The sequence below is a fragment of the Emys orbicularis genome, chromosome 1 (genome assembly GCF_028017835.1).
Source record: "Emys orbicularis isolate rEmyOrb1 chromosome 1, rEmyOrb1.hap1, whole genome shotgun sequence".
Lineage (NCBI taxonomy): Eukaryota > Metazoa > Chordata > Testudines > Emydidae > Emys > Emys orbicularis.
This window is the reverse complement of record NC_088683.1, coordinates 50,234,937-50,254,876: the sequence shown is the minus strand read 5'-3', so window position 1 is coordinate 50,254,876 and position 19,940 is coordinate 50,234,937. Positions and strand designations below refer to the sequence as shown.

At 45.6% G+C, this 19,940-nt stretch overlaps 1 protein-coding gene across 1 annotated transcript in view; it reads left to right on the top strand.

Annotated features, from left to right (window-relative positions):
• Positions 1-8,547: 8,547 nt before the first annotated feature.
• Positions 8,548-19,940, top strand: part of CAPZA2 (capping actin protein of muscle Z-line subunit alpha 2) — a 42,821-nt gene continuing 31,428 nt past the window's right edge. Inside the window, exon 1 of the mRNA XM_065399070.1 lies at positions 8,548-8,658. Coding sequence (XP_065255142.1) covers positions 8,620-8,658 — 39 coding nt within the window. The 5' untranslated portion in view covers positions 8,548-8,619. The remainder of the gene's footprint in view (positions 8,659-19,940) is intronic.

The following is a 19,940-nucleotide window of genomic DNA, read 5'->3' as shown; positions in this document are numbered from 1 at the left end:
GAAAGTGATCATGAAATGCTAGATTTCATGATTCTAAGGCAAGGAAGCAGTGAGAGAAGCATAATAAGGATAATGAACTTCAAAAAAGGAGATTTTATCAAACAAAGGTCGCTGTGGAGGACAGGCAGGACAGAGGTATGAACCATCCACACACCCAGGTCCTTAAGTGCCTCGAGGGGGATATAGAGGCCCCCCACTGCGAGACCCTTCTCCACTGCCTCCTAGACAGAGGCCACCGACACAAGGAAGAAGAGGACCATTCCATACATCTTGGAGGCCATCATAATGGCTGGGGGCCCCACCACCTGTGCCAACCTGTGTCTCAATGTGGGGTGAGGCGGACACCAGGAGGCAATTCACGCTGTGCTCCCTGGTCAGGGTGGGGAAGAAACACCAGCCACGAGGGATGGCACTAGAGGAGGTGGGGGGGGCAGATGGCAAGGTGGTGAGCAGAGGGGCTGCAGCCACCTGGGTGTACACTTTGGGGGCTGAGAGATGGACATCTGCAAAGCTGGTTTAGGGAATGGCAGGGGAAGGGGGAGCCATGGCCGATGGCGGGGCCATGGCAGGAGGAGTCATCCCTGCTGCGGGAGGCTTCGCCTTCTGGGCGAGGCTCTTGCCCTTCTTTTTCCCCTGGCCTTTCTGCCAGCCAAGGGGGCTCCCTTGAGAGTGCTGGAGGCAGAAGCCGTGGCAGTGGTGGAGGCCCTGTTCATGCCCGCTGCTGCCACTGCTCTGGTAGGGCCGTGGCGATGGATCCAGCAGCGGCAGTCGTAGTGGTAGCCACGAGGGAAGATGGGGGAGCAAGCTAAGGGTGGGCAACAATGTCAACTAGGGGGCTCTCCCCCCAGTTTCCACCGCCATCCAGGAAAAGGGACAGGAGCAAGCTCCGGGGGGGGGGGGTCAAGGGGAGGAGGAGCTGCTAACCACTCCTTCCCGCTAGGCTGTGGGCAGGGGAGGAGGGCACCGACAGGAAGGGACCACAGGGGCGCCAAACAAGGGAAGGAAGGGGTTGAGCATGATAACCAGCGCAAGGTGAGGTACCAACTCCTCCGGTTGAACTGGGGGGGACAATAACAACAATGTGGGGTGTAGTGAATGGGGGAGCAACGAATAAGGGGGGGTTCACAAGCGCTAAGGGAGCATGGGCATACAGGTCGAGCAGGATAGAGCCCGGTAGGGGTCAAGCAACCAGGGGCGGCCCTAGACTAGCTGCCAGCAACTGGCGTCCTAGGCGAACCATGCAATCGGCGCCCCCACCCCCAATCCCCAAGGGCAGATCTAGGCTGAGGTTTTTGGTAAACTGAGAAACATTTTGCCCCTTTTTTCCTTTTAATGTTTTTTAAGTTTTTTTTTTTTTTTTAAACAGAGGCTTAATTATTCGGTTTGTCTGTCCGTCCGTCTGTCCAACCAATGTTTCTGCACCTATTCAAACCCCTGTTCCGTCCCCAACCACCCCGCCCCCTATCCATACCCCTGCCCCCGACCACCACCCTGAACTCCTCTGCCCTCTATCCAACCCCGCCTGCTCCCTGCCCCCTTACCGCGCTGCCTGGAGCACTGGTGGCTGGCGGCGCTACAGCCGCGCCGCCCGGCTGGAGCCGGGCCACGCTGCCACCACGCAGCACAGAGTGCTGGGTCAGGCTGGGATCTGCAACTGCGCTGCCCCAGGAGCTCACAGCCCTGCCGCCCAGAGCACTGCGCCGGCGGCAGAGCGAGCGAGCTGAGGCTGCGGGGGAGGGGCCAGGAGCTCGGGGGCTGGGCAGGACGGTCCTGCGAGCCGTAGTTTGCCCACTTCTGTTTTAGATCCAGTTTTCCAGCTATTTCATGCTTTATTGACATTCGGCAACTCCAACAAGTCTCTCTTGCACCATTGTTGAACGCAGATATGTTTATATCAATTTTAACTTTGAGAAGCTACGTTCCCCAGTAGCTACGGAAACTGGCACAGTTAAAAGAATGTGTAGAGCTATAAAAATGTTTGGAAAACTGTCTGTGAGTTTATTTTCATAAACAAACTTCAGTACTTCTTCAGGAGTGGAATGTTTCTTAAGTCTTGAAAAAGTCTGAAGCTCACTACACAAATCTGTAGCATCAATGTCTTTTGAATTTTCATGAGTCAATGCCAACTCCAGTTTTATACAAAATTCTCTTATCTGTTTTGATGTTTTCTTTTGCAAGCTCTGGATATTATATAGAAAGCCAAATACTGACTCTAGCTGCTGCATCTGTTGAAATCTTTCATCAACTGAGTGAATAGCAGTATCAAGGACTGCAAAGTAAAAATTCACTTTGAACCTTTGTTTTGGGTTCTGAATGGGTGTGTCTCGTCCTTCATACGAAAACTGCTGTTTCTTTTGCCAAATGTGAACTGGCTGTGGCTCAAATTCTGTTGGAAAGTCTATTTCTTCAGCAAGCCCGAGAGAATCTACCAGTGTTCTTTCGAACCCTTCATCACTTCTGAATTCCTCCAGAATATTTTTAGTTTGCTGCAGTTTTTGAATAGCAGAATGTATGTTCAAGTTCTTTTCCTGAAGCTGATTACTAGTGAGGTTAATCTTGAAAAGGATATTATATCACAAAATGAGTGAAGTCACAAATTTGAACTTGGAAAGGCCGTTTGCAAGAGCTTCTGCATCTGAACGTGCCGTATTACCAGATGATCCAGTAAAGGTAGTATCATCAGAAATTTCAATTAGGGCATCATAAATGTTTCCAAGTTCATAGCAAAGAGGCTTCAAAGCATCAATGCGACTCTCCCATCTTGACTGACTAAGTGGTTTCACAGTTAGAGAATTGACATGGCGAGTCAGAATCTCCCAATGGCGTGTTGAGCCTGAGAAAAACACAAACATGTTGCACCAGGTCAAAGAAACTGCTTGCCTCCAAACAGCATCTAGCAGCATCATTGACAACCAAATTCAGAGAATGCGCACTGCAAGGAACGAAAAAGGCCCTACGACTGATTTCCATCATTCTCCTTTGCACACCATTGTCTTTACCCTTCATATTACTCCCATTATCATAGCCTTGGCCACGTAAGTTTTCAACAGATAATGACATTGTTTCAAGATCTTGTAGAATAGTTTCAGTCATAAATGCTCCAGTCATCTCCTTCAGTGGTACGAAACCCAAAAAATGTTCCTGTATGAGCACTTCAATATTATCTTCATCTGCAGACTTGTGCATATTCACAAAATGAATGATCATCATCGTTTGTTCAACATGACTCACATCTGGTGTACAGTCCAGTATTATTGAAAAGTATTTTGCAGAATGGGCAGCTTCTATAATTTTTTTTATAGCATTTGCTAGGATTTGAATCAGTTCATTCTGCATATTTTTTCCTAAGTAATGAACCTGTGTTTCATGATCAGTTATTTTACGTAGATGCTCCTTCATGACTGGATCAAACAAAGCTAGGTATTCAACACATTTTTAAAAAGTTTCCATTACCTGGAGTGTATAATTTTTCATTTCTACCACGGCCGCAGAATGCTAAATTTTGCCCACCAAGAACTCTCACTAAAGCAATCAGACGCTCTAATATTTGTGGCCAATTTTCTTCTTTTTACTTGATCACACATACATTTTCTTCATCTATAGTTTTTCCTTTTTTTCAATCGTAATTCAAGTTCTTTCCAATTTTGAAAACATTCCAAATGTTCTGTACTTCTTTCATGTGAAGAGAGAATTGAAGATATGTTTTTCCAGTCCTTCTAACCATTTTCAGTAAGTGATGTACCAATTGCTTGATTTCTAAACAACTTGCAGCGAAAGCAAAACACAGAGTCCTTCGACACTGAATATTGTAACCGGTTTCGATGAATTTCTTCCCCATTAATGAGTTTCCTTTTGTAATGCTGAGCAAAGAATTTTCTTTTATTTCCATCCTTAAGGAAGTGAAATTCATGAACTTGTTTGGGTCCATGTTCCATGAGAATTTGCTGCATACTGTCATCACATCTGGGCCATGAAGCTGGGTCCCCATATTGTAACTTGTTTGTAACTTCCTCATCCTTTCTTCCTTCTACTTCATTTACTTCAATTTCTGCATGTCTCTCTGAAGGTAAATAAATTTTCTCCACTTCCATATCAGTCTGATGCTGTGAGCTGCCTTCATCTAGAAGTAAGTTTCCATCATCTTGAGTTTCCAAACTGCTTTTTTGTGATGTGAGCTACCCTCATCTCGAAGTAATATACCTTCATCTTGATGTTCCAAACTGCTTCCATGCGGATGTAAGCTAACCTCCTCTCCAAGTAAAATTCCTTCATCTGGATGCTGTGAACTGCTTCCATCTTTATTTGGATTAAAGAGAAGATATTTCAGGAAGGATCCCTGCTATTTTGCTTGGTCCTTTTCCTTCTCAGCCTTTCGTTTACAATACTCAGCTCCTGAGGGTTTTCTTTTTCCTCTTTCTGCCATGGGGTATTTGAATATTGTTATGTACTGTGCTCCCGACTGCAAGCATTATAACGTTAAGGATGGCTGACACACCCACCACCTGGTTGGCGATTTAAACCACATTGCAGCCATCCCAATATGCCTTTTCACTGCTTAAAGGTTCAATGATTAGTAACATACACTCACTTACCTATTAAAACAGGTAGTTACAGCATTTACACGGAAACAAAATTACCTTTTTCAATGTTAAAACCCGACACTGGTTGTTTGGAAAGTAATCCCCTTCCTCACGGTTACCTGCCTGGAGTGTCACATCATCACTTTCGTAGTCTATTAAGTGTTAACGCTGTTACTTTTCTTTTATGGACCTTATTTATACATGTGAACCAGTTATAACAAAGAAAAGTTCATAATTATACTGCCCGATAATAATACTAAGGTTTAATAGCGCTTAAAGATACTCACATTTTGGATTTATAATGCTGAAAGATGTTATTCTTTATTCTTTGCAACCATGAAACACAATTTTCGACAGTATTCGCTCGATTCTTAACCATCTACCTGCTATGTGTGTTAAAATGACCGTTTGACATGTATCAACTCGCGATATCTCCGCTCTACATGAATTTGCGGCTATGCGACCTTGATGTATATTCGAGTTAGGTATCACTAGCATTGCAGCTCTTGCCACTGGCGGATGTGTTTCATTGTGGCTGAGTTATTGCTTATCAAAATTGCAGAGTGGGTCATCTTGACCCTATGTCGCAAATAGAAAAAAATGTTTGCTAAAATATTATTTATTTTTGCAGTAAATAAAAGATTTGACATATTAAATTCTCAGAAACATAGAGAAATAAATTAATAATTCATATTCCCTCCATACACACACGGGAATTGAAATAATGACATCTTCGTTATTTTATTTGTATTTTTTTCATCTTTTTCATTTAAAAAAAAAATGTTTCCCCTCGAATTTGGTACCCCATTTAACTTGGCACCCTAGGCAACCACCAAGTTCGCCTATATGGACGGGCCGCCACTGCAAGCGACCAAGGATACTGGGGAATGGAATGGGCCCCTGCAAGCAACCAAGGATAAGGGGGAATGGACTTAACCTCCATGAATTTATCTAGTTCTCTTTTAAACACTATTATAGTCCTAGCCTAGTCCATGTTACCACTGATAGCATCAGAGAGGTATATACATGACTACTGTCATCTGTGAAATGACAATCCAGGAGAGACATGTTAGTGACTGTTTAGTAGCAGGAGCAGCCACTCTCCTCCTACCCTCTCCATGGTTCCCATGGGTGTCTGTCTTCACTATTTGCCCTCTGTACCACTGTGTCGGTACCTCCCATACGGCTTTATGGGAATATGACATAACTGGAATATGTTTTGTGCTGCCTGTGCCATGTAACATATCTCTGTAAAGATTATGGTCTACTATATCTATTCATCCTATTTGTACACATATATCATTTTGTATTTGAGGTTAAGAATATTGGTTGTATACTTGCTTGATTTCTAAGTAAGCTTTGTGAGGCATTTGGTCAGCTTCTTTAGGAAGGAATTTGCAAGGTTAAGTATCCAATCAGGAAGCACTTGGGGAACAATGCATCTTGGAATGCTCCAATACACATAAGAAGTCTTCCTGGAGACATACAAGATACCATGTGGACAATGGCTTCTGCTGGTAAAGACTGTGAGTCATGCATGGACATGTGACTTGCCCAGGTACTCCAGAACTCCATCTTGGAGCTGGACTTTGCATAGGAGTGAGGAGGGGGGTCTCCACCCACAAGAGAAAGTCTATTTAAACCCGTGGGAGACCCCTCCATTTTGTCTTCAGCTGGCTAAAGAAGGAGCCTGTCCACCCCCAAGATACTTGAAGGAAACTGGAACAAAGGACAGTAACTACAGGGGGTGTGAGTGATTGCTAGACCCAGGCTAAAAGGAGATAAGTTATGTAAAAGGGAGCATTCTGGAACTGGTGAGGATCTTATCTGTATTCAGTTTGATTAGACATAGATTTGCGCATTTTATTTTATTTTGCTTGGTGACTTACTTTGTTCTGTCTTTTACTACTTGGAACCACTTAAATCCTACTTTCTGTATTTAATAAAATCACTTTTTACTTATTAATTAACTCAGAGTATGTATTAATACCTGGGGGAGCAAACAACTGTGCATATCTCTCTATCAGTTTTATAGAGGACGAACAATTTATGAGTTTACCCTGCATAAGCTTTATACAGGGTAAAATGGATTTATTGGGTTTAGACCCCATTGGGAGTTGGGCATCTGAGTGCTAAAGACAAGCACACTTCTGTGAGCTGTTTTCAGGTAAACCTGCAGCTTTGGGGCAAGTAATTCAGACCCTGGGTCTTTGTTGGAGCAGACGGGAGTGTCTGCCTCAGCAAGACAGGGTGCTGGAGTCCTGAGCTGGCAGGGAAAACAGGAGCAGAGGTAGTCTTGGCACATCAGGTGGCAGCTTCCAGGGGGGTTTCTGTGATCCAACCCGTCACAACCACATTCTGAGTAGTTTCCCTTTCTAGGAAATCCTGGTACTTATGGACTTAGCTGGAGAGATGAACAACCTGCCAGAGTGGGTGATAGTGAGGATGAGTTCACAATAACTCCTTCCTTGCCCTGGCTGCTCTCTGATCATTGGTATCCCAAATGATGGGGTCTAAACTAGATGTTACCATTCAAGAACAAGATCTTGGAGTCATTGTGGTTAGTTCTGTGAAAATATCTGCTCAATATACAATGGCAGACAAAACAAGCTAACAGTTAGGAACCATTAGGAAAGGGATAGATAATAAAGCAGAAAATATAATAATGCCACTATATAAATCCATTGTATGCTCACACCTTGAATACTCTGCATTTTTGCTTGCTCCATTTCAAAAAGGTATCTTAAGACTTGGAAAAGGTACAGAGAAAGGCAACAAAAAGTATGGGGGGTATGGAACAGCTTCCATATGAGGAGAAATTAAAAAAGGCTGGGCCAGTTCATCTTAGAAAAGAGACAACCAAGGGGCGAGAGATGATAGCAGTCTATCAAATCATGAATGGGGTGGAGAAAGTGAATAAGAAAGTGTTGTTTACCCCATTCACATAATATACAAACTAAGGGTCACTCACTGAAATTAACAGGCAGTGGGTTTAAAACAAACACCAGGAAGTACTTCTTCATGTAATGCACAGTCAACCTGCCAAACTCATTGCTGTGGATATCCTGAAAGCCAAAAGTATAACGAGGTTTAAAAAAGAATTAGGTAAATTCCTGGAGGCTATTAGCCAAGCTCATGTGGGACACACCATGCTGAGTATATCCTTAAACATTCAGCTGCCAGATACTGGGACTGGACACTGGGGGGTGGATCATTTGCTAAATGCCCCGTTCGGTGCATTCCCTCTAAAGCATCTGGCAGCTGCTGTGGGAAGACAGGATACTGGCTAGATGGACCTTAGGTCGGACCCAGTGTGGCCATTCTTATGTATGGTAGTCAGGGTGCTGGAAGGAGGGTGCTCTGTGCCTGAAGTCGAACGCAATGATCACCATTATCCCCGCTCACAGACACAGGGTCAAGATGATCCACTCCACAATTTTGCTAAGCAATAACAGATAGTGATCCCCCCTCCCCACCATTGTTTCCAAGAGGCAGCGGTGTGTGAAACCTACCCCTCCCCAAGGGGCCCATTTTTAAGGGCCCACCCTCCCTATGTACTGAGTCATCGATTATCAGGGACCTCAGGAGGTCATCTAGTCCAACCCCCTGCTCAAAGCAAGACCAATTCCCAGACAGATTTTTGCTCCAGATCCCTAAATGGCCCCCTCAAGGATTGAACCTACAACCCTGGGTTTATGCTCAAACCACTGTGCTATCCCTACTGACAGGCCATACACCTCTGTAAGGCCCCGCACGAGACGCACAGCCATTAAGCGACACGCGCAGCTACCGCCAGAGGAGAGAACCCAGCTCGCCACAGCCGCAGGCGCTGCGCTAACACGGCACCGACCCCGGCTTCTCCTATTCCCGCCGCCAGGACACCCTCTGCTGCGCGCGCGCATGCGTGCACGCGCACCGGCCGTTGGCCGCAGGCCGTGGCCCCGCCCCCTCGGGGCCGCGCGGAGAGGGCGCCGGGGACACACACGAGAGGGGCCCCGCCTTTTCTGCCGGAGGGAGCTGTTCGTGGTCAGACGGGAAGATGGCGAACCTGGAGGAGCAGCTCTCGGATGAGGAGAAGGTAACGCGGGCCGGGGCAGCCCCTGGCGGGGCCCGGGACCGGGCTGGGCTCTCGCCGCCTCGGGTGGCGGCGTTTGTATTTTTAGCTTCCTCCCTTTCCGGCGCTGTCAGTGAGAGGGCGCCGGGCAGCGGCCTCTCCCGCCGCGCCTTGTACGGTCCGAGGGCTGAAAATAGGCCCCAGGCGCCAGGCTGGGGGGCAGGATCCGGTGTCCGATGGATGAGGCCGCCCGCCCGGCGCAGAGAGCTGGGCCTCAGGCGCTGCCAGTTTCTTCCTCCCTCCCGCCACCCCCCCTTTCCGGGGCTCGCCCGATCCTCGCCTTGGGGCGGCTGCTGCCTAATATTGATCGAGGGCGTGGAGAGAGCGAGCCTGGTGGCGGGGTCTCGGAGACGGGCCCTTCCGCTCGCCCCGCTCCGGCGGCCTGCCTGGGAGCTCCCTGTCTCCAGGGCTCCTCGCAGGCTGGGGTGTAAGGGCTGAGTTCAGTGTCTCCCCCACCCCCCATTGAAGGGCGGGAGACTAATGGGGCTGGTTTCTGGGCGGTGTCTGTAGTGCTCCCCTCACTTCCGGGGCTAAAATAAAGGGAGACTTCTCGCAGGTTGGAGGAGACTTTTTGGGTGGTGTGTATCGCCTACCCCCATTGCTGGGAGAGAGTGGGTGGAGAATTCAGATCCCACCCTTAGGGGTGAATTATAAGGATAGAGCTTAAATACCCTCCCAGGAGATAGGGTTGTGTGGCTCAGTGAGATGTTTATAATTTTTCCCTGGCTATGTGAAAAATTTCTTTGCTTTGTCTCTGTGGCTTGAAAATAGCTTCCTAAAATGGTGCTTCAGGGAAGGAACAGCTTGTAAAACCCAAGTGTTAGTGCTGCTCCTCTTCCTTTCGTCTGTCCTTCCTCTGTTGGAGGGAGGCTCATTGCAGTTGCCTATGAAAAGGAGGCTTCAGAGGCAGGGTGTGGAGATGTGTCAACATGTTGGTGATGTACAGCTCTCATGTCTTTATGTAACTGTCACTCATCTCTAATAAATGCAAGTTTTCAGGGCTGCTGAAGCTGTGGAGGCAACTCGTGTGGGAGATTTTAAGGAATTGAGAGAGGTCTTACATTTCCTTGAAATTAAAGGGAAGACTTTTAAAATGCCTTAATGTTAATTGTCATATGGGGGTCTTCCTCCATATCTGAGGCCTACTTGGACTGAATTTCAGAAGCAGGTGGGTAAATGAAAAGTCACTATGAGTCGTGAGAAGTATAGTAGTTTAGCACCAGAGCATAGGGTGGGTCATAGTTCCTCAGGATGGAGACTTTAAGGCTGTAGTTTATCCTTTGAATTCATTGAGTACTGCTCCTGTTTGTGATGTCAGCAGAATAGGTAAGATTAGCTACCGTGAATGCTAAAAGATACAAATTTGTAGTTGGATATTCTGGTCCATATTTTGTCTGGAAAAGTTGCTTTAAAAAAACATAAAGAAATAAAAATAACATTAAACAAAGACACTTTGGCATCCTCTGGGTAGAAATGTTGCCAATTTTGGTTGGAGGTATTCCTGGAGGTTTCATCACATGACATAATCTCTCATTAAAGATTAATCTGTAATTCCTGGAGACTCCAGGGCACTCCTGTAGGGTTGGCAACCCTATATTCACATAGCATACCTAGCGATAAACTTGGAAACAACATCTACTTATCTGGCTGAAAAGTTCTTATCACTACTTGTCACTACATTGCCATATCTTCACTCTGTTACACTAATAAATTCTGCTCCTCAAATCAATTGACTGTCACTCCAGCTAATGGAGTCTAGGCTCTTTTCCCTCCTACCACTCATCTAATGAAGTTCTGAGGTCTCTTCTTGAAATTCTGATTTCTCTTCCTTTCCCCCCAAAAAGTACACAAATGAATACTGGACTCTCTCCTTCCTTCTCAGTAATAAATTATAGGCTCATGAAATAAATGATGTGGTCCCCACTGCTATAAGTAAGGCTCAGATTTTTCTCATGGATATTTTAAGTAAAAGACAGGTCACGGGCAATAAAGAAAAATTCACAGAAGCCATGACCTGTCCGTCACTTTTACTAAAAATATCTGTGACAAAATGGGGATCAGCTGGTCCCCGCACCACCTGCAGCGGGACAGCTCCACAGTGGCTGGGAGCTGCGTGGCCCCTTCTGCCGGCAGCAGCTGGGGGTTCTGGGGTACTCCTGCTGCCTGCAGCTCCAGGGGTCCCCCGGTGGCTGGGAGCTCCAGGGTGCACCTGCAGCCCCGAGGTGCCCTTGCCATGGCAACCTCCTGCTGCCGGTGGTGGCTGGGAGCTGCTGGGTTCCCCTGCTGTTCGGGGGGGCCCCCACTGCCCACGGCAGCAACCCCTGCCAGCCACGGCGGCCGAGAGCTGCAGGGGTACACCACAGCTCCTTCCCCCCACGGGTGGCAGGGGACCCTGCAGCTCCCAACTGCCGCAGGCAGAAGTCTTTTAGGTCACTGTAAGTCACGGATTCCGTGTCTTTCAACGACCTCCATGACTAAGTCGTAGCCTTAGCTATAAGTTAATACTGGGCCTCAGTGTAGGGCTCATCTGGGACTACAGAGTTTCAGCGCATGAAGAAGCCCCGTGCCTCCCACTAACTCTTCTTCAGATGGGTTAATCCTTTTCCTTGTCCTAGCCTTGGCTCAAATTGCTTTGCCCCTGGTCTTTAAAGAGAAGTGGTGTACCTTCAGTGCTTTCTGTGCCCTCCTAAAACGTACTGGCACCTTAGAGGCTCTCTGATTCCTGTCTGTCTCTCCTCTCTTGTTAAAGGAGTGGCATATGAGTGTCTCTTTTTTTTCTTGCAAAGATGGAGGCAGTGACTTCCTGGTACCCAGCTCAACCCTCTCCCCTGTGCATAATTCTGATTGTCCTGGGTGAGTGTGTGTTTTCCATGCCCTGGAGTTTGTCTGGTTGGGCAATACAAAAAAAGGGTAATATTGCAAGTCGTTTACAAAAGTACAAAGTGCTGAGATGCTTGAAAGTTTTCAGTTTGTGTAAAGGAGGCACATTTAACAGTTAGGGAAAATCAAACTGTTTGATAAGGTTCCTTGGGTATAATCAGATATTCTACCTGACCTGCATTTGTCCTTTCCAAAGCAGCAGCGTCCAGTACACACTATAACCCACTATAGCGTCCATGAGTATTCTTTTGAAAGGTTAGGCTTCCTAGATGACGCTATTATTTTTTTTACTTCTAGAGCATCTATTACTGTAGCACTTATTTACACACCTTATTAAGAATATAAAAACAGCCATACTGGGGCAGACCAATGGTCCATCTAGCCCAGTATCCTGTCTTCTGACAGTGGCCAGTGCCAGGTCCTTCAGAGGGCATGAACAGAAGAGGCAGTCATCAAGTGATCCATCCCCTATTGTCCATTCCCAGCTTCTGGCAAACAGGCTAGGGATGCTCAGAGCATGGTGTTGCATCCCTGTCCATCCTGGCTAATAGCCATTGATGACTTTATCCTCTATGAACTTATCTAGTTCTTTTTTGAACCCTGTTATAGTTTTGGTCTTCATTACACCCCGGCAAAGAATTCCACAGGTGGTCTGTGTTGTATGAAGAAGTACTTCCGTTTTTTGTTTGTTTTAAACCTGTTGCCTATTAATTTTATTGGGTGACCCCTAGTTCTTGTGTCATGAGAAGGAGTAAATTTATTTATCATTCACTTTCTTCACACTAGTTAAGGTTTTATAGACCTCTTGGATGTTTCAGCTTGGAAAAGAGACAACTAAGTCTTTTTAATCTCTCCTAATACATAAACTCTTCCATACTCCGAATCATTTTTGTTGCCCTTTTCCAATTCCAGTATAGCTTTTTTGAGGTGGGTTGACCAGATCTACTACACGCAGTATTCAAGATGTGGGCATACCATGAATTTATATAGAGGTATTATGATACTTTCTGTCCTGTTAACTAGCTCTTTCCTAATGGTTCCTAACTTTGTGTTAGCTTTTTTGACTGCTGCACGTTGAGTGGATGTTTTCAGAGAACTATCCATAATGACTCCAAGATCTTTCTTGAGTAGTAACAACTAATTTAGACCCCATCATTTTGTATGTATAATTGAGATTCTTTTCCAGTGTGCATTACTTTGCATTTATCCACACTGAATTTCCTCTGCCATTTTGTTGCCCAGTCACCCAATTTTGTGAGATCTCTTTGTAACTCTTCGCAGTCTGCTTTGGGTTTGACCATCTTAAATAATTGTGTATCATCTGCAAATTTTGCCACCTCACTGTTTACCCCTTTTCCAGATCATTTATGAATATGTTGAACAGTACTGGTCCTAGTAAAGACCTCCTGGGGGACACCGCTATTTACCTGTCTCCAGTGTGAAAATTGACTATTTATTCCTACCCTTTGATTCCTATCTTTTAACCAGATGCTGATCCATGAGAGGACCTTCCATCTTATCCTATGACAACTTACTTTGCTTAAGAGCCTTTGGTGAGGGACCTTGTCAAAGGCTTTCTGAAAGTCTAAGTACACTATATCCACTGTACTACCCTTGTCCACATGTTTGTTGACCCCTTCAAAGAATTTTAATAGGTTGGCAAAACATGATTTCTCTTTACAAAATCCATGTTGACTCTTCCCCAACATATTCTGGGTGACTTTACATTAAATCTCTATGGAAGTATTTTAGTTGTGCTGTCCTTTACAGTAAGGTGTGTGCCACTCATGAAGCTAATTATTCTTACATTATTAAATTTAAATGACTGCTGAATGATTTTATGCTTTGAGTAGATTGAGTGGAAGACAAATATTCATATTTTACAGCAAAGGTGTACCAGATGGTTTTTTCCTGATTAAACAGAGCATATTTTAAGCCAGCAATTTACTCAAGTAGAACTTCTACTACTTGTGATTCCCTAGACAAGACTTAGGAGTAAGTTTCTAAATGTATGTGGACACGTTTAGTCAAATTCGTCTCTTATTGGCACTTACTATGGATGTCAGAACAAGTTTTCTTTTTCTAAGCTAAAATGTGGCCAGCTAACCAGCTTCAGACTTATTAGCCTGCATTTTGAGGGATTCTTTCTATAGTATTTAAGATAAACCATTTGAGTTAACACAAATGAAAATACACACCCTTTTCTTGTCGAGATAGGGCTGCAATGTTACTCGTAGAGTATAGGAGTGCTTCTGGAGAGGGGGAGGAGAAACATGTTAATCTTCCCCTGCCCCAGCATTAGGTCACACTCCTGCTGCTTCTCTGTTTTGCTTTCCTTGTGATTCAATAGAGTGAAACTGACTAGGATCATGTAATAATCATGCTGCTGGTGATCCTCCTAATATAGGGGGACAGGTGCTATTTGCAGAAGAATAGGCATAATCCTGGTAAAGAGGGCAGAAATGCAGAGAAGTAAGAAGGGAGTAATACCAGGCTCTATACTGGATTTTATGATATCCAAGTGCCTCTTTGCCTGCCATATAAATGAGAGAGCTGGGTGGTCTAGTGACAGTACCAATTCAGAAAGAATCATGATTGATTTCTTGTTCCATGTACTAGTGGTGGCTGGAAGTGCTGCCAAGGCAACACTGAGGTCATGAGGAAAGGATATGCCTCTTGTTGCTCTCCAGTAGCCACTTCAGGATGACTAAAAAGGTAGTATTAATAAGCTCTGAAACAATTCAGATTGAGACCTCAGGTGGTTGGCAGAATGTGTAGGACTAGAAGGTGGCAGACAGGTAGGACTTTTGGTTTCCTCTGCACTGCTGCCGTCCAGATCCTGCTCCTCATTCCATTGCCTGTTGCCCAGGGGAAGTGAGAGTGGGATAGGGCAATGTAAGCAGCCAGAGCTAGTGAGTGGACAGTCAGCAGCCTATCCCTGCCCTGCTGTGTCCTGGAGGCGCCTCCTCTGCCCTGTAACTGATGCCCAGATCCTTCTCTCTACACTGCTGCCTGCTACCCAGGGGAAGTGAGAGCATGGGGGGGGGACTGTCTCTGGGACATGCATGACCCACCTAGACCTTTTCCCTAACTGTCTATTTGGGGAACACTCTTCTAAATAAATTAACTGAAGCCTATTGAGAAAGGATAGCATCTATTAAAAGTCAGCCCTCTGAAAGATAATCCAAATACTTTTGATCTGTTTAACACTTACATGGGAGTGGTAAAAACATTCAGGAAATAACCCTGCATTTTATGAAAGAGCCACATCTTAGAGGCTGCACTTGCTAACGAGGGAATACTGGCTTCAGGCAGAAGTTATCAGTAGGTAAGCTTTCATTTAACCTGAGTAATTAGAATTTCTATCCTTATAAGAGAGGCATAATTTTTGTGGAAGAAAAATCTCTTTTTAAAATGTATATGATCATAAGACACACAATTAGGACATTAGCATTGACTAAAAATATCTTTTGGAATATAGGGTACTTTCATAACCTCTTGTGATTATAACTCTTGGCTCAAGCATTTAGGATCTATTTTAAGTACTAAATTTAGTCCTGGTACTGATAGGGAAATTCAGGTATTTCCCTAATCCTAATATTTTTTCCCCTGACATGGCTTTTGTGTCATAGGCATCCTACTGCAGTTACAGTGGGGGACAGTTTTAATTTTTGCTACTTTAATGAAAAATGTGTCCTTCGAATCTGGTCTATCCAGCTTGTCTTCCAAACTTAGTCTAGCAAGTTTATATGCTCTGCACTGGTCATTTGGGATGAGACATGGAGACAGCAGATAAGTAGGAATGGAGCCAACTGGAGTTGTTAAGCAAGATTTGAAAAACATATTAGCCAGAATGAAACTTGTGCTGCTGAGTCACCTGCAGTTTAAAGGATTAAAACAGATTTTGTATGTTCATAGTTATAGGTAGCTGTAACACTGTCAATTTTATAGTTACTTAACAAATACAGTTTACTAAATATCTTGTTATAAAGCAAGATGTACCTAAATTCTGCTGCATAATCCTTGGATTTTGTGGGTATTCTGGAAATCTTTTAGCAGTGTCAGATAAAGTAAAAGTTAAGGTTTCCAATGAGTTAGATGTTATCTGGTGTCTAAATTTACTGGTATGGAATTTTCTGGGTGCAGGGACAGGTCCCTCACTGCTTCTCCATAAGCTCTGTGTTTAACCCATTTAAAAAAATACTGCCTCTAGAGTGCTCCTATCCTTTGGCTTCAGGAAGCATTCTAAGGTTGCATTCTTCCATGTAAAGTAGTGTGACATTATTAAACCAACAGCTCAATATGCTTTTGCCAAAGTGCTCATTGCTATAATATCTAGACTCTGCTGCTGAATTCTTCAGTCTTAAAATTAAGGTTCTGACCAGTTGAGGTCTTGAAAGAGCTTATGGTTATTTTCATAAAAATATGTTACTTCAGTATCACTTTGGTGATTGCATTCTTTTTATCTAAATTCCTCCTGAAATTCTTGGTTGGATACTATATTTGCTTTTTGTCCTAACCTGTTAAGTACTAGTACTATTATGTGCTGTTAAACCTTTACTATAGTCCACTGAGAGCTGAATTTCATTGGTGGGTGAATAGATCACTATCCTTTATAGCTGTGGTTCTCAACAAGGGGTACGCAGAGATCTTCCAGGCATTACATCAACTCATCTAGATATTTGCCTAGTTTTACAACAGGCTGCATAAAAAGCACTAGTGAAGTCACTATAGACCAGTGGTCTCCGAAGTGGGGTGCGTGCACCCCAGGGGGTGCGCAAGAGGATCCTTGGGGGGTGCCCGGCAGGAGGAGCTCTTTTTTTTTTTTTTTTTTTTTTTTGGCTTCGGCAGTTCGGGCGGGAGTCCAAGCGGTTTTTTTTTTTTTTTTTTTGCTTTGGCAAAAATGGTAGAGCCGGCGCGGCAGGGGGTGCGTGCTCAAAATTTTTTTACTGATAGGGGTGCGCGATCAAAAAAGTTTGGAAACCACTGCTATAGGCTAACATTTCATGCAGACAATGACTTGTTTATACTGCTCTGTATAGTACACACTGAAATGTAAGTACAATATTTATATTCCAATAGATTTATTTTATAATTATATGGTAAATATGAGAAAGTAAGCAATTTTTCAGTAATAGTGTGTGTGACACTTTTTTGAATTTTTATGTCTGATTTTGTAAGCAGCTACTTAGTGTGCACAAACTGCGCAGTTGCAGAACTGTAAAAAAAACAAAACAAAAAAAAAACCACTCCGACACGAGGCGTACAGCTTTCTGCGCCAGGGCTACAGCACCGCGGTGCCAGTGTAAACATCCTGGTCGATTATAGTGCTGTGATTGGCCTCCAGGAGATGTCCCACAATGCCTGTTCTCGGCTCTCTGGTCATCAGTTTGAACTCTACTGCCCTGCCCTCAGGTGACCAACCATGAGCACCACCACTTAAATTCCTTGGGAATTTTGAAAGTTCCATTCCTGTTTGCTTGGTGACGCGTGCAGTGGTCTCAGCGCATCTTTCCAGGTGACTATGCCTGCTCCACGCCCCCGGTGATCCCTGGCTGGAAGCAATGCTGAGCTGCTGGACCTCATTAGCATTTGAGGAGAGGAGGCTTTCCAGTACCAACTGTGCTCCAGCTTTAGGAATTATGATGCCTACGGACAGATTTCATGATGCATCACCGGGAGGGGCCATGACTGGGACACACTGCAGTGCGGGGTCAAAGTGAAGGAGCTGCGGAATGCCTATCACAAGGCACGGGAGGCGGGCTGCCGGTTCTACAAAGAGCTGGATGTGATACTCGGTGGTGACCCCACCTCCACTGCAAAGGCCACTGTGGATACTTCGGTGGCTCGTGTGCCAGTCGAGAGTGGACTGAGCCAGGAGGAGGAAACCTTGGATGAGAATGTGTAAGGGGAGGGGGACCCAGAGGCAGAGGACGACTCAAAGGTCAGAGATGCATGCAGCCAGGAGCTCTTCTCTACCCCAGAGGAGTCTAGCCAGTCACAGCTGTCGGAGCTTGGCGAAGCGCAAACAGGAGAGGAGGCCCCTTGTAAGTGGCTTTGATTTTGGGAATTGCTGAAGCAAGTTGTTGGGGGCAGGAGGGTTGCAGAAAGTAGACTTGTGTCTGTATGATACCACCACATGCCTAGTCTGAGCAGCAGAACAGGGTGTTGATTGACTCCCTCACTTCACAGGAATCTGCCTCAGAGATCTCTAGGAAGCTCTCATGGAGATACTGGGCAATCCACTGCTGCAGGTTCTTTGGCAGAGCTGTTTTGTTTCTGGTCCCATTAAGGGTAACTTTCCCGTTCCACTCTGCCATCACTGGGGGGGGGGGGGGAGGGGGGGAAAGGACCATTGCTGCACCCAGGTGAGCTGCATAGGGGCCAGGGCGGAAGCTGCAGTCTTGGAGAAGACCCTTCCTTGATTCCCTGCTCACCCTCAGCAGCGAGATATCTTCCATAATGAACAGAGCCTGTGCAAAATGTGGGGACAGTAATGATTATAAGGCCCCCCCTACAGTGCTGGCTCTCCCCAAGAGCCACATGCCCAGTGTACAGTACGGTTCTGGAACACTAATTTCCCCTGCCCCTGTGGTTATTCACCATTTTGGGGGTCTTGTGGCTCATGTGTGCTTGCTTGGGGTCAGCCAGTTAGTGATAAGTATGTGAACAGTGGCTGTGTTTTAAATCACTGATTCAGTGGTCTGTATGTTGCAAACAATACTGCTTCTGTAAAACGTTGCATTTTGGCTTCACGTATATGATCTCGAGAGCCCAGCCTCCCTCTTTATCACCGGCTGAACGGCTGCGCAGAATTAGAAAGCGGCCATGAAGAACTAAGGAGGACTTTCTGTGTGATGTCATGATGCACTCCGCGGCCAAAAAACAAGAATTGAAGGAGTATCAGGACAGCGACAAGAGGGACCGAAAGGAGAATGCAGCGTGCCAGAATGAAGCCATGGAGCGTCTCTTAAAAGTTATGGAACGCTAAGTGGACACGCTCCAGGCCCTACTAGCACGGCAAACCAAGCAGCTCTGCGCCCGCCCTCCCCTGTAACCGCTGTCGCAAAACTCTTTCCCATGCACCTCCCAGACACCGCCAACACACTCTTATCAACCTCCTGGCTCCAGTCTGTACCCGCTGCATTCCACTCCTTCCCCGTCACAGTCCAGCCCTTCAGACTCCCAATACCCACTGCACTCAGCACCTGTCCCTCTGCAGTTTAACCCTGCTGAAGTACAGTACCTGCTACACTGTACTCAAAAGGAGAAGGTTGGATATGATACCTGAACATACACAAATCTTTAACCATCCTGGGACCCTCCCTTCCCCCATTCCCTTCCGTGCTGATGGGGTTTTTGTTTGTCTCTCCCTCCGGTTGTTTGTTTGTTTGTTTGTTCTTTAATAAAATAATTGTTTTGGTTTTAAAGCAATCTTTATTCTATTAATTGAAAGCAAAGAGAGCGCTGCAAAGCAACAGGCAATTTTCTTAAACCTTCATAGTGCATCGTCTGCACCAATCACAGTCACCTCGTAGCATTAGGAATACTTCACTCCTGAGTATAGCAACAAATATTAGTGGCTTTCAGCTTCAAATTACTGCCTCAAGGCACCCCTGATCCTTATGGCCCCATGCTGCGCCCGTCTAATAACCCTAGTCTCGGGCTGTTCAAATTCAGCCTCCAGGTGCCGTGCTTTCATGCTTCCCTTCACAAATATTATATGAATGTACAACACGCGGCTATAAGCATAGGAATATTGTCATCGGGCAGGTTCAACCTCCCATATAGGCAGCACCAGCAGGGCTTTAAACGGCCAAAAGCACATTCAGCAGTCATTCTGCACTTGCTCAGCCTGTTGTTGATCCACTCCTTGCTGCTGTCAAGGTGCCCCATGTATGGATTCATAAGCCACGGCATTAAGGGGTAGGCAGGGTCTCCCAGGATCACAATGGGCATTTCAACTTCCCCTACGGTGATCTGGTCTGGGAAGAAAGTCCTTGCTTGCAGCTTCCTGAACAGGCCAGTGTTCTGAAAGATGCGTGTGTCATGCACCTTTCCAGACCAGCCTGCGTTAATATCCATGAAACGCCCATGGTGATCCACAAGCACCTGGAGAACCATTGAGAAATACCCCTTCCAGTTAATGTACTCAGTGGCTAGGTGGTCTGATGCCAGAATTGGAATGTGCGTGCCATCTATCACCCTTTCGCAGTTAGGGAAGGCCATTTGTGCAAAGCCATCCACAATATCACGCACGTTGCCCAGAGTCACGGTCTTTCGGAGCAGGATGCGATTAATGGCCCTGCACACTTCCATCAACACGAGTCCAACGGTTGACTTTCCCACTCTGAACTGGTTAGCGA